Raw genomic sequence first — 15,348 nt, 5'->3', positions numbered from 1 at the left:
GACACCAGGTGAAGGCTGGACACTGTCCAGAAGAAAGAAGGACAATGGAAAAAAACTGTGACAGCAAAACTGTGAGTTAACATTAGCAGCTGATACTCCCGGCACCCTTCCCACACTAAAGACATTTTAGAATTCTAAGGACTATGGACTGGCAATACAAAAAGGGGGATCCAGGGATCTGCTGCCCCAAGAAAGGGGAGAGAGAGAGATATAGCTTAAGTCTGACTCAGCTTTTGACCCACAGATTTGGTCTGCTGTGTCCTATGAGCCCTTGTAGGCTGGATGGGGCTATACCATTTTTTGCCTTGGGAGCCAGCTTGGGATGGAAGAGATCTGGGATTATATATAGAGAGATCATATCCTCTAAATCTCCCTCTCTACTAACAATGACTGATTGTTGAGTACACGGAGGGGAATGGAATTATTTTCTACCCAGGAAAAGGCAGGGGACTACTAACCAAGGCTGGAGAACTGTCTCTGAAAAAGTTTGAATTACAAAACTCTTAGCCTCCAGGCCAGACCCTGTATCACACTGATTCAGTCCATATTGCAGCAAATTGAGCAGGCATTGAACTGAGGGGGCTGCCAAAGATTGCCATCTTCTGGCAGACAATGGAAGTGCATGTGAGAAAATTAAAATTAAGTAAGAAAGAGAAGGTTTTCCAGGCCTTTCTAGCCACCCTACCCATGGCCCTAGGAAGTGGGTTTGCAACCCATTACTGGGTCCAGAGCCGAGTTTTGAGCAAATAACAGGGACAATCCTAATGATCCAGGTTGAACCAAAAATCAAAGAGCAGAAGTAACACACAACCTCCCACGACTATATCCCTAGGAGAGAAAAATTGAGCATCTGAGTTAACTACCATCCTATTCAGATGCCTCGACATCAGCAAAAAATTATGAGCCACACTAGGAAAATGGAAGACATGGCCCAAGAAAAGGAATATATCAAAGCCCCAGAAGAGGTGCAGGATTCAAATTAATGAGGAGAAAGACAATATGGCTATAGAGATAAATGACATCAAGAAGACATTGAGCAAGCACAAAGAATAATTTGAAATCCTGAATAGAAAAGAGCTCCTGGGAATGAAAGAAATAATAGGTGAGATAAAAAACACATTAGAAGCATAAAACAACAGACTGGAAGTGATAGAAGAAAGAATAGGTGATAGGGAAGACAGGACAACTGAAATTGAAGAGCTAAAAGACAGAGAGACAAAAGAAAGGAAAAAAATTGAGCAAGTCCTCAGGGAGTTGAATGACAATACAAAATGCAACAATATATGTGTCATGGGAGTTCCAGAAGGAGAAGAGAAGGGAGAAGGGAAAGAAAGAGTATTTGAGGAAATAATAGCTGAAAACTTCCCAACTCTCACAAAAGAAATGAACTTACATGTCCAAGAACCACACCGTACCACAATCAGAATAAAACTGAATAGACTTAACTCTAAGACATGTACTACTCAGAATGCCAAATGTGAAGAGAAAATTCTGAAAACAGCAAGGGAGGAGCAAACTGTCACATTCAAGGGATGCCCAGCAAGAATGACTGTGGATTTTTCATCAGAAACCATGGAGGCAAGAAGGCAGTGTATGATACAATTAGGATACTGAAAGATAAAAACTGCCAGCTGAGAATTCTTTATCCAGCAAAATTGTCCTTCATATATAAAGGTGAGTATAAAATATTCACAATCAGAAACTAAGAGAGTTAGTAAAAAAGAATTCACCTTTGTAGGAAATATTAAAGTCTTAGAACTTGAAAGGAAAAGACAAGAGAGAGAGGCTTCGAGGAGAGTATAGGAGAAAGAATAGCAGAAAGGATAACAAAAAGAGTAAAAAGACAGACAAATTTATGATATGACATATGAAAACCAAAGATAAAATGGTAGAAGTGAATAATGCATTTACAGTAATGGCATTGAATGTGAATGGATTAAACTCCTCAATCAAAAGATACAGGCTGACATAATAGGCAAAAAACAAAACAAAACATGAGCTGCTTGAAAGAGATTCACCTTAAATCCACGGGCACAAACTGGCTGAAAGTGAAAGGTTGGAAAAAGATACTCCATGCAAAGAACCAAAAAAGAGCAGGAGTAACTACACTACTATTGGACAAAACAGACTTTAAATGAAAAAAGAAAAGTTCTAAGAGATACAGAAGGCCATTATGTATTCATAAAAGGGACAATCCACTTGGAAGATAAAGCAGTCAAAAATATCTATGCACATATCCAGGGTGCCCCAAAATATATGAAGCAAACTCTGGCAAAACTGAAGAGAGAAACAGGCATCTCTACAATACATTTTGGGAACTTCAAGATAAAAAACAACTAGACAGAAGATCAGCAAGGAAATAGAGAACTTGAGCAATATGATACATGACTTAGACCTAACAGACATATATAGAACATTGCATCCAAACTCAGCTAGTCATGCATTCTTCTCAGATGCCCATGGATTTTTCTCCAGGATAGACCACATGTTAGGACACAATGCAACTCTCAGTTAATATAAAAAGATTGAAATTATACAAAATACCTTCTCAAATCATAGTGGAATGAAACTGGAAATCAAAAAGAACAAGAAAGAGGTAAATTCACACCTGTGTGGAAGAAGCTAAACAACACATTCCTATATCAATGGGTCCAAGAATAAATTGCAAGTGAAATCAGCAAATATATTGAGACAAATAAAATGAGAACAAAACTTATCAAAACTTATGGGATACAGTGAAGGTAGTCTTGAGAGGGAAATTTATAACCCTAAACACCTATATTAAAAAGAAAGAATGGGCTAAATTCAAAAGTTTAACCCAACAACTGGAGAGACTACAAAAAGAATGGCAAACCAATCCCAAAGCAATGAAAAGGAAAGAAATAATAAAGATTAGAACAGACATCAATGAAATTGAAAACAAAAAAGCAATAGTCAATGAAAATAGATGTTGTTCCTTTGAGGACATTAATAAAATGACAAACCCCTAGTTAGACTAACAAACTAAAAAGAAGATGCAAATAAATACAATCAGAAATGAAAGGGAGAATGTTACAACTGACCCCGCAGAAATAAAAAGGATCATAAGAGGATATCATGAGAAACTGTATGGCAACAAACAAGACAATCTAGATGAAATGGAAAATTTCTAGAAATGCATAAACAACTTTCACAGACACTACAAGAAATACAAGATAACAAACCAATCACATTTAAGAGATTGACCCCATCTTCAAAAACCTCCCAACACAGAAAAGTCCAGGACCAGATGACTTCACAGGTGAATTCTACGAGGCTGTTTAAGAAGAATTAACACCAATCCTGTTTAAACTCTTCTGAAAAAGTGAAGAGGAGGGAAAATTGCCCAACACATTTTATGAAGCCATCATCACCCTAATACCAAAGTTAGATAAAGACAGTATAAGGATAGAAAATTACAGACCATTCTCTCTAAGGAAAATAGATGCAAAAATTATCAACAAAATACTTGCAAATCAAATCCAACATCATATCAAAAGACTTATACCTCACTACTAAGTGGGATTTATTCCTGGTATGCAAGACTGGATCAACATAAGAAAATCAGTCAATGTAATATACACATTAACAAACTGAAGGAAAAAAGAAATGCATAATCATCTTGATTGATGCAAAAAAAAAAAAAGCATTAGAAAAAAATCTGCATCCTTTCTTGATACAAATACTTCAAAAGGTAGGAATAGAAGGAAAATTCCTCATTATGATAAAAGATATATATATACACCCACAGCCAACATTGTACTCAGTGGGTAAAGGTCGAAATCTTAACCCCTATAATTGGGAAGAAGACAAGGATGCCCTTTGTCACCATTGTTATTCAACATTTTGCTAGAAGTTCTGGCTAGAGCAATTAGATAAGAAAAGAAAAAAAGGCATCCTAATAGGAATAGAGTAAATAAAAATCTCAGTAATTGCAGAGACATGATCCTATGTTTAGAAAATTCTAATATGTCTACAAAAAAGATACTTGAGCTAATAAATGAATTCAGCCAAGTGGCAGAATACAAAATCAACGTGCAAAAATCAGTAATATTTTTATACACTAGTATTGAACAATCTGAGGAGGAAATCAGGGAAAAAATTCAATTTACAGTAGCAACAAAAAGACACAAATACCTAGGAATCAGTTTAACCAAAGAAATACAGGATCCAAATGTAGAAAACTACAAAACAATATTAAAAAAAGTCAAAGAAGACCTAAACAAATGGAAAGACATTTTGTGTTCATGGATTGGAAGACTAAATATCATGAAGATATCAATCTACCCAAATTGATTTATAGTCTTATTGCAATACCAATCAAAATTCCAACAACCTACTTTACACTATATGAAAAGGCAATTACCAAATTTATTTCATAGGGAAAGTGCACCTGAATAGCCAAAAGCAGTCTAAAAAAGAAGAGTGATGTGGGAGGAATTTCTCTACCTGACCTTGAAACTTACAAAGCTACAGTGGTCAGAACAGCACAGTACTTGTGTATGGATAGACACATCAATCCGTAGAATGAAAATATAATAAACCCTCACCGCTTCAGTCAGCAGATTTTTGACCAGCCTACCAAGTCCATGTTAACAGGACAAAACAGTCTCTTCAACAAATGGTACTGGGAGAACTGGATATTTATAACCAAAAGAATGAAAGTGGACTCTTAACTCACTCCCTGTACAACAGTCAACTCAAAATGGATCAAAGACCTAAATATAAAAGCCAGGACCATAACATTACTAAAAGAAAATGTAGGGAAACATCTTGGAGATCTTGTGGTAAGTGGTAGTTTCTTGGACCTTACACCCAAAGCACATACAGCAAAGAAAAAATAAGTCGATGGGACCTCCTCAGAATCACACACTTGCAGTTCACAGGACTTTGTAAAAAGGAGATAATGTTTGGAAATCACATGACCAATATGTTTTTAAGATTTTATTTTTTTAATAAAAGATACATAGATTACATAAATATTACACAAAAAAATAGGGAATTTCTATATTCCTGACTCCCAGCTCTTCCCACATTTTACCACATTAACAATATCTTTCATTAGTTTAATACATTTGTTATAATTGTGAACACATTGTGGAGCATTGCCACTAAGCATGGCTTATAGTTTACACTGTAGTTGACACACTCTCCCACACAATTTTGAAAGTTATGACAAAATATATAATGGCTTGTATCTGTCATTGCAAGGGCATTCAGAACAATTCCCAAGTCTCAAAAATGTCCCCATATTATACCTGTTTTTCCTTTCCCTCCCCTTAGAACCTCCTCCAGTGGCCACTGCTTCCACATCAATGATAAAAGTTCTTCCATTGCTAGAATCGCAATAAGTCTATATTAAAATACCAGAAGGTCTACTTTAGTCTATAGTTCAATCCCCAATCCTGAGGATTATGAGATAGTTATGCCCACTCCACCTCTAATTGAGAGGGGGCTTAAATCCCATGGGGCAGATGAATGGGACTATCTGGCTTGCAGATGCAGACTCTCTCTGTTCCTTGGGATGGTTGTTGTCCATATCATCTCCATGTTTTCCTGGGTGAGTCCAATGAACTGGAGTGTAGTTGTTGCAACTCTGTTGAGATTCAGGGCCCACATGACACATGGACAGCCCAAAGATTTAAGCCCCTTGGACATAAACCAATAAACTCTATCACTAACTATAGGTTTAAATAGAATGGGCAGAAGAACCATATGTAGGGAGAACTTACCTGAGTCCAACTCCATCATACTGGGGGACATAAGTTCCCTGTATGACCCACTGGCAGGGCACCAAACTACTGAGCTGTCTGCCCTGCCCAATAAGGGTTAAATAGATATATAAAGATATGTTGCAACTCAACAATAAAAAGACAAATGATCTGATTAAAAAATGGGCAAAAGACTTGAATGGTCACAGTTACCTGGCTGAGTTAATGCAATAGCCTAACCATCACAGTCCACCCCTTGTCAAATCGGCAACCATACACATTACCTTAAAACATACTTAGTTTCTAAGTAAAAACAATAACAGACATGCATATATATATATATATGTGTATATATATATATATATATATACATTTCCACCTAACTATGCTCAACTCTTGTGCATACAACTGGAAATGCATTAATACTATACAGAAGAGGGTGCAAATTCTTGGGTAATATTCACTTTTAAACTTGACATCCTCAAGTATTATGACATGAAATTGATACTTGTTATATGATAAGGGAAAAATTTGGGGAAGAAGGCAAATTTGTTCTGTGTACATATACAGTCATCATCATAATGAAATAAGGAAGAAAGATTATGACCATTATAGTTCTTGTTTCTGTAACTGGTTATGTGGTCTAAGTTCATATTTATCACTTCCTTCTTCCACTACTCATTCCATGTTTCCATTACCCTCAGCAAGCACTTCAGCTAGCTGTGGTTCTTTGCCTGGGGGTGATCCAGACTTTCATTACTGAAGATTCTGGGCCATTGTTAGTCCTTCTTGGATTGGGTTGGGTTGCAGTTTTCCCTTGACTTTAACCATAGGACATGACATGGCAGTAGTAGGAGATGCCCTAGAGGATCTCCTGTATTCCAGGCAAACTCTTCTTTACTGCCATTATGTTAGATGCAGTCCTATTTCCCCTTGAATAGGGGGTATCAGTCAGCCAGCGTCAATCACCCTAGCAAGTACAGTAATTTCTTTCTTTGATGTTGATTCAGAGGTAAGAGGAGCCCAAAGTGGCCAGGTGGCAGTTTTAATTTCCAGTTCAATGGAATCGTTGTTGTATTCCCTGGTGACAGTGCTCCTCCTTTTGGGACAAAAACCCGTAGACCAGCAGAGTTTGAGGTTTCAGGGACAGGAATCAAAAATTTTCCTAGTGGGTCACTAGGGGTAATAATGAGTGGTGCCACTCCCATTTCCACCCCTTGATTCCTGGACCCATGAATCCTGGTTATGGGAGAAACAGCACCATAGAGTGGATACTGCTCCCACCCCAAATAAATACACTTTTTAAAAACCAACCAATTTCTGGTATTTTGCATCAGCACACCTTTGGCTGACTAATACAGAATTTGGTACCAAGGAGTGGGGAAGTGCTTTTGCAACTACCAAAATGCTGGAATGGTTTTATAAATGGGTAGGAGTATTTTTTGGAGGAATTGTGAAATGCTTGATGGAAAAGGCCTAGATTGCTTTGAAGAGTCTTTGATAGCAATATGGATACTAAAGAGACTTCATATGATTCCTTAGAAGTAAATGATGAAACTATTATTGGAAACTGGAGGAAAGGCGATCCGTATTTTAAAGTTACAGAGAACTCAACAATATTAATGCCTGGTGTTTTATGGAGGGCAGAATTTGAAAATGGTGAGCCTAGGCATTTGGTTGAAGAAATTTCCAAGGTAAACCTGAAGAATGCAGCTTGGCTTCTGCTTGCAGCTTATAGCAAAATGCTAGATGAGAGAGAGATGCTGAGGACTGTACTGTCGGGCACAAAGAAAACAGAAACTGATTCTGTAAATTCCAAGCTTCTGGAAATTAAGATCCCAGATTTAAGTGCCCCATTGGAAGACTTAGCTAAACTTGGACCTGGTAAGTCAAGATTGAAGATGCAGTTATCTCAGAAAGACTTGTGGAAAGTCTTACTGTCTGATGGCTTGGACCTCTGCTTCCTGCATGCTAAACCAACAAGGTTTTTGAGAGAGCTGTATGAACAAAATCACTGTCAGCTTGGACTAAAAAGGACATGGAAAGGAGAGATTGAAGGAGAAATAGCTCCCAGAGGAAAACCATGGAAGATGAGGTCTGGAATTAAGACATCACCTTGGGTGAAGAAAGGAACACCACCCATGTGTACAGAGAGGGTGAGTTTGCCCCACCAGTTGAAGAAGGTGGATGTTCCTGTCCAATGTTCTGGGAGAGTTTTGTTGCCCCAGGGTACAGAGAGGGTGGAGCACATTCCACAAGAATTAGAATGGTTAAGGTCAGCACCCCACATGTCAGAGAGGGGTGGACCTGTCCCCCAAAGGTTAGGGAAGGCCAGGTGGTCAACTCGTTGCTCTGAGAGGGTTGAGCCTGTATGCCAGAGGTAAGGGAGGTTGTACTAGGGGAGAGAGGGGGGGGGCTAAGACTCTAATGAAAAGATTGGGTAAGGTGTGGCAATTATCCCTACACTCGGAGGGAGAGGTCTGGAGCTTGGTCAGCATCCAGATGCTTGATGACGGCGGAACTAAGAAAATGGGCATTGGGCAAGCCAGTGGAAAAGATGGGTCCCCATATGGCCCCAAGGAGAAGAAACCATCTTCTTAAGAATGATTCCCAGATTTTGAAATTGAACAGAGGATTGCCTGCAGGTCTACTGACCTGTAGAGAAACCCTGACTCATGTTTCCTTCCCAGTTTCTCCTTATTGTAATGAAAATGTTTATCCTTTGTTCATTTGTGTATTGGAAGTAGATGAATTGTTTTGTAAGTTTCAGAGGTCTATAATAAACAGGGCTTTGCCCCAAGACAAACTACATTTCTTTAAATTGATCATGATATGATTTAGTACTTGCACTATAACTGATTTAAGGGTTTTGTTTTTTTTTAAATATTGTAATGTCTTTTTCGAATTCAGAAGGTAGAGTGTAGCAGTTTGATATTATTGATGAATTCCAAAAAGAAATATTGGATTATCTTTGTAAACTGATCTTTTCCTCTGGGCATACTAGATTATTTTGGATTCAGAGGTTTGCTTGATTAATCATGTAAACCTCTTGTGACAGTAGGGCACATCAAAGGGTAGGGACTCACAGATAAGAGACATGGCAAAGAACAGTGTTGGGGGCTTTTAATGTTGGAGTTTTGATGTTGGAGTTTGATGCTAAAGTCTTAAGCTGGAACCCCAGGGAGAGAGACAGAACCATTCACCTAATAGTCTACAGCTGACCTTGTGGAGAAAACAGAGGAGCTGAACCCAGAGGAACCTAGGAAGCCTGAACCCTTGCAGATGTTGGCAGCCATCTTGCTCCAACACATGAAAATAGACTTTGGTGAGGGAAGTAACTTATGCTTTATGGCCTGGTATCTGTAAGCTCCTACCCCACTCTTGGTACCAAGTATTAGTCAGGGTTCTCTAGGGAAACAGAACCAACAAGAGATATCTGTAAATAGTGTGCAATTTTATAAGAGTCTATCACATTATTGTGGGGATGCACAAGTCCAGGTTCTGCAGGCAGGCTGAAACCAGGGACTCCAGTGAAAGTCCAGTGAAGGTCCTTGATGACTTCTGGAAGATGTTGACTGTTCAAAGACGAGCTGGGAAATTCTCACTCAATGTTGGAATCACTTCCCCTTTTAAGACATCTGACTGATTGGCTAAAGCATCACTCATTGCTGATGGCAGTTTCCCTAATTGATATAATTGTAATCAGCTATCTATGATTTACCATGCAGTAAAGTCAATGGTGACTAAACTTCATAAATGCCCTTCTATTACATTTCGCCCAGTGCTTGCTTTACCAAACAGCTGGGCACAATTACCTGGCCAAGTTGCCTAACCATCACACCATGTGACCCTTCTATACTACTAATGAGTATATACACAGAAGAAATGAGAGCAGAGACATGAATAAACATTTTCCACTGATGTTCATAGCGGTGTTATTCACAACTGCCAGAAGTTGGGAACAATCCAGGTATCCATCAACTGATGAGTGGATAAACATTCTGTGGTGTATTCACATGATGGAATATTATGCAGCTCTAAGAAAAATGAAGTCATAGAGCATATGACAACATGGATGAACCTGGAGAACATTATGTTGAGTGAAGCAAGCAAGACACAAACAGACAAAAAAATGTATGATTGTGTTACTGTGAACTAAATTTGCTTCATAACATATTGTATGATTCCATTTATATAAAATGTAAATATAAATCAATTTTAAAGATTAAATTAGGTTAGTGGTAATGTAGGGCTAAGGAAGGCATGCTAAGGGGTGTGGAGTTTTTCTTTTTGGAGTAATGAAATAACTAAAATTTTTTGTGATGACGAATGCACAACATTGTGATTACACTAGAAGCCATTGATTATACACTTTAGATGGATTGTATGGGTATGTGAATATATCTCAATGAAACGGCCTAATAATTAAATAATTGTCCAAGAATAGCCTGAAATAGCAGCTATGTACAGTATAGAAAGATTGAGAGGTGAAGAATTTTCTTGTTTATTTGTTTTTTGTTTATTATTATTATTGAACTAATGAAAATTCTCTAATAATGAGTGAAGTGGTGAATGCACAACTATGTGATTATACCAGGTGCCTTTGATTGTACACTTTGGATGAACTGTATGCTTTTTAATATGTATCAATAAAATTGATTTGTTAAAAAAATTAAAAATAGGTAATCTGAATAGCCCTATACTGTGAAGAAACTCAAATATGTAATTTAAAAATCAAAACAAAAAGTAATCCCTTCTGATTTCTGGAGAATGCTACCAAATGTTTAAAGAAGAATTCATACCAGTTTTATATAATTTCCTCCAGAAAATAGAGGAATGAACACTTCTAAATTCATTTATTGAGACCTACATTTATCTTGTATTCAAAATAGACAAAGACTCTACAAAAGAAAACTATGGTATTTCTCATGAATATAAACACGAAAGACTTCAGCAAAATATTGTCAAATAGAATTCTGTAATATATAAAAAAATAATACACCACTACCAAGTGAGGTTCATTCCCGAGACCTGTTCATTATTTGAAAATCAATTGATGTACTTCACCATATTAAATGTGTAAAGAATAAAAATCACAATTTTATTGATAGAATTTGTTTTATGTTACTGAAAAAAAGGTTATGTGGTATCTATTAGAGTGTAATAAATTTATTGTTATATCAGCTAAATATAGTTTCTGGGATTCTGAACCTAGATTATCTGATTCTTAAGCTTTCACTTAATCAAGTTATAAAAGTCTCAAAGAATATTCTTTTAAGAACTCTATCTAAAGGTATCTTTTTTCTAAATTTCAACCCTTAAATCATTGCTTCTGATCTTCAGAATATTCAAGATAGCTACTCAGCTTCTATGATGATTCATTTGATACCCTGAATATTTCCACATTTTGTTTCAAGTGTAAGCTTATGTCATTCATTCATTCATTCATTCATGCATTCAATCATTCATTTCATTCCATTTTTTATTTTTCATTCTATTCCTTAATGTTTAGGGATCAGTGAAGGAGGCAACATTATATTAAAAACCATGGCCACAGATGGTATTTAAAGAAGGAAATAAAGAATTGAAAACAGCACAGTTCTCCTTTTGCCTAAGAATTTTCTCATTTCTCTTTGAGAAATGAAACGATAAAGTACTCAGAAAAAAATATGAAGGAACGAAGGTTATTTCATTTTACATTTTCCAAACTAAAGATGTAATAATGCTTTTTATTAGAAAGTCAGAGCAAATAGTTTTTCCTAAAGTGAGAAATTATAAGATGACTGTCCTGGTTGCTTTTGGAACATTTAATAAAGGTTTTCTTGTACCCTCCTGTAATCAAAACAACTGACCCTTTTCTAGGATAATTGGGAAAAAAAAGTAATATCTATGTAGAACTATAATATATTTGTTTATTGTCTTAAAGCTAGAAATCAGATGCCCAGTTTATTACCAGGCTCTTAATTCAGAATTGAGTCATAAAAATATTAACTTTTTTGATAACTGATGTATTTGGATCTGTTAATGAAATTTATTGAAGGTCCACATAGATATAGAATGAGATAGGATTTTGAGCATATATTAACTCAAATAACTAAGTGTTCTCAGCATTCTTCCTACCTTTTTTAGAATAACTTTAATGCCATCAATGACTTTCATCTTCTTATATAATTTATGTTGAAGGCAAAAGCATGAAAAATTGATATGTGTTCAAAATTATTTCTTCATCCTCTTTTAGGACACAAGAAATTACTGCTTCTTAAGAGTTAGCCTGAAACTTTATAGTACTTTCTACTACTTAATTTTTGGAGCATTTAGCGGAATTTCAAAGTGCTCTTTTAGTATTTTTAAAATATTTTAAAAATATGTCTGTTGCATTTCTTACCTACTGTTTTCAAAGCTAATTTGCCCAGCAGTCTGGTCATAATGAAATGCTGAAATGCTGATTGTGATTTACCAAGGACCATTTAAGTGAACTCCCAGTCTGGGCATGCATTGCAGGTCATTTTGTGTTAGCTGCTACATCTACATAGCACATTATCTGTCTGAGAGGTGACAGGGAGTGATCACAGGATCACGTTCCGTGGTATGCTGCCTATCATGGGGCATGAAGATTTGAAATCCACTGTAAACTGAGGGAGGCCTCAATCAGTATTGCTTTAATCACAAAGTGGCTTTTGTATGTTTACATGCATGTATGATTTTTTCTTGGGTTTAGAGTATAGATCCTAAAGAATATGGTGGTACATCTACTAAAGTATTCACTGTAATAATTTCAAGCAAATGAAAGAGATAAATAGCCAATTAATTCTTCCTTCCCTGTTGGTCCTGTTCTGGACTCAGCAAATCTAAAGGATAGAACTTTTTGTTATTTCTCTCTAATATAATTGTTCTTAAGATTTCTTGAGGGAAGAGGATTTGGCTCAATGGATAGAGCGTCCGCCTACGGCATGGGAGGTCCAAGGTTCAAACCCAGGGCCTCCTGACCCATGTGATGAGCTGGCGCACACACAGTGCTGACGCACACAAGGAGTGCCATGCCATGCAGGGGTGTCCCCTGCTTAGAGGAGCCCCATGCGCAAGGAATGTTCCCCGTAAGGAGAGCTGCCCAGCATGAAAAAAGTGCAGCCTGCCCATGAGTGGTGCCTCACACACGGAGAGCTGACACAGCAAGATGATGCAACAAAACAAAACACAGATTCCAGGTGCTGCTGACAAAAATACAAGTGGACACAGAAGAACACACAGCAAATGGACACAGAAAGCAGACAACTGGGATGGGGATGGGGAAGGGGAGAAAAAAATAAATTTAAAAAAAAAGGAAAAGTGTACTTTAAAAAAAAATTTCCTAAGTCACAGAATTAAAAAAAAAATTGGTAAAGCTGCATCCAAAATTCTCATACTCAGGCTCTCCCTCTCTACACACACACACACATATACACATACACACATTCATGTATTCATATATGTATTCTCATATATATACATATATACACATGTATACGTGCACATGTTTGCATACAATTTCAGTTGTTTCATAGCTACCCTGAGTTCCATTTACTATTTCTGCATAGAAAACTTAGAGTTTTTGTTGTTGAAAATTAACACTTCCTTTCCCACCATTTGGATCATTATTAACAGCATTGTATCTTCCCCATGGTGCTAATTGCAGGGCCAGACTGGAGAGACCAGCCGACTCATCAGAGAACATTCATTGGTAAGTAGCAATTTGCAGTAATCTTTCTTGCACAGGAACAAATGGAGTATCTATTTACTAGTGTGCAGTGGTGATATTCTCTTTCCAGTTCACAATTTATTTTTCAAATCTTCATACATGGTATTGGAGAATTTATGAATTTGATTTAAAAAAGTCCCTTATTGGGAAAAAGTAGTATCAGATATTAATAAGAATGACACATAAGAGGTTTATTGACTTGTCCAAGATTACCCGATATGTTTCAGGTGTAACTCTTGGACCAGAACGTAAGTTTCTGAGACCTAATTCAGTATTCTTTTTCACTTAAACTACTCCTATTACCTGAAAATGCATGCCTAAGCATAACTATGAAGAAGTAATATTTATTTAAAAATCAAATTTGAATATCAATTGGAAGCTAGTAAAAGGATTTTGAATATGTTTTCAGTTGCTTAGTAATTAAAAATGCTATTTGGAAGATGGGGATATAGAGTTATATTTTTATACTGACAATTTTAACATAGGTAATGTTACTGGTCTTTAGTGTTATATGAAAGTTGTGGGGTTAATCAAATTAAAATAATAGAAATTTTGTTATTTTGGGGTTTTTAATTTATTTTTTATATTTTGATCATGTCAAACATTTATGTGATTCCAAAGAAATCCTGTTTTCACTTTCCTTGGGTATATATCTAGTAAGGTTTTGTGAAGCCTGAAGATTATACAATTTTGTTATTCTTTCAGAAAATTAATGCAAAAATATTTTACGTTAAAAATTTACAAAATTACTTGCCTGTGTGAGCGCACTGCTAGAGTTCCTCCTAATTCCTTGAAAGGGGCCAATGTAAGTAAGAGGCCCTGTGGCTTATACTCCATTAGCTTAAAGGTAAACCTGTCTCAGGTTGAAATTATGAAACAAAGCATATTTAGGGAAAATTTCCTTCCTCTCTTGACCACTTAATCCTTCCTTGATAAAACATTTAATTTGATTTCTCCATCCAATGTTCCTTTCTTTTTCTAAATATAATTAAATATAGATAAGTGTGGGCATATGTATGTAGATGCTTATGTATACTTATATTCCTCTGCTTCTTATGCTAAAGGTAGCATACTGTATATACTGATCTGTGCCATGATTTTTCACTTAAAAACATATCCTGGATTTCACTCTATATTGTACATAGATTTCTTTCTCATTCATTATTTTTCTGCATAATATTCCATTGTGTGGATATAGTGTAGTGTATTTAGCCACCCATTTATCTATGGATAATTGGGTTGTTTTTAATCTTTTGCACTTGCAAATGCTGCTACAATGAATACCCTTGGATATTAGTCCTATATATATATATGCCAATGTATCTTTGGAATAGAATACCTCTAAATATGAATCAAAGAATAAATGCACATGTAATTTTGCCATATACTACCAAATTCTCCTCCATTTTGCATTTTTAACAAATGAGAGTAACTATTTCTCACAGCTTCACCAATAAAGTGTGTTGTCACTCTTTTAGATTTCTGCCCCTCTGATAGTGAGAGAAATGGTATTGCAGTGTAGTTTAAAGTTACATTTCTCTCATCATGAGTGAGAGACACTTTTTTTGTACATTGGCTGGTCATTTTTATTGATTTTGCTATGTCATCCTATTCATATAGTCTGTCCATTTTTATGCCATGTAGATGGGTTTTTCTTTGTTTTCTTGATTTTTAGACCCTTCTTGTATATTGGGCATATTATCCCCTTGCCTGTGATATAAGTTGCGGTGATTTGCCCAAATATGTCATATGCCAATAATTGGAATTTTAAAAAATTATTGACAAAAGCTATATGCCCAGCAAGCCAAAACTCCTCCTTACCCTTATACCCATCCCCTAGTAACCACTAATCTACTTTATGTCTCTGCAGATTTACTACCCCTG

The 15,348-nt window shown here is 36.3% G+C and overlaps 1 protein-coding gene across 2 annotated transcripts in view; it reads left to right on the top strand.

Moving 5' to 3' along the window:
* ANO5 (anoctamin 5) overlaps positions 1-15,348 on the top strand; it is a 154,703-nt gene that overhangs the window by 32,382 nt on the left and 106,973 nt on the right. For both annotated transcript variants that reach the window (XM_058305639.2, XM_058305641.2), the window contains exon 3: positions 13,402-13,446. In XM_058305639.2, coding sequence (XP_058161622.1) covers positions 13,402-13,446 — 45 coding nt within the window. The remainder of the gene's footprint in view (positions 1-13,401; positions 13,447-15,348) is intronic.

Source organism: Dasypus novemcinctus, chromosome 10 (genome assembly GCF_030445035.2).
Source record: "Dasypus novemcinctus isolate mDasNov1 chromosome 10, mDasNov1.1.hap2, whole genome shotgun sequence".
Classification (NCBI taxonomy): domain Eukaryota; kingdom Metazoa; phylum Chordata; class Mammalia; order Cingulata; family Dasypodidae; genus Dasypus; species Dasypus novemcinctus.
The sequence above is the reverse complement of the archived record's forward strand: the minus strand, read 5'-3'. Positions and strand labels throughout refer to the sequence as shown.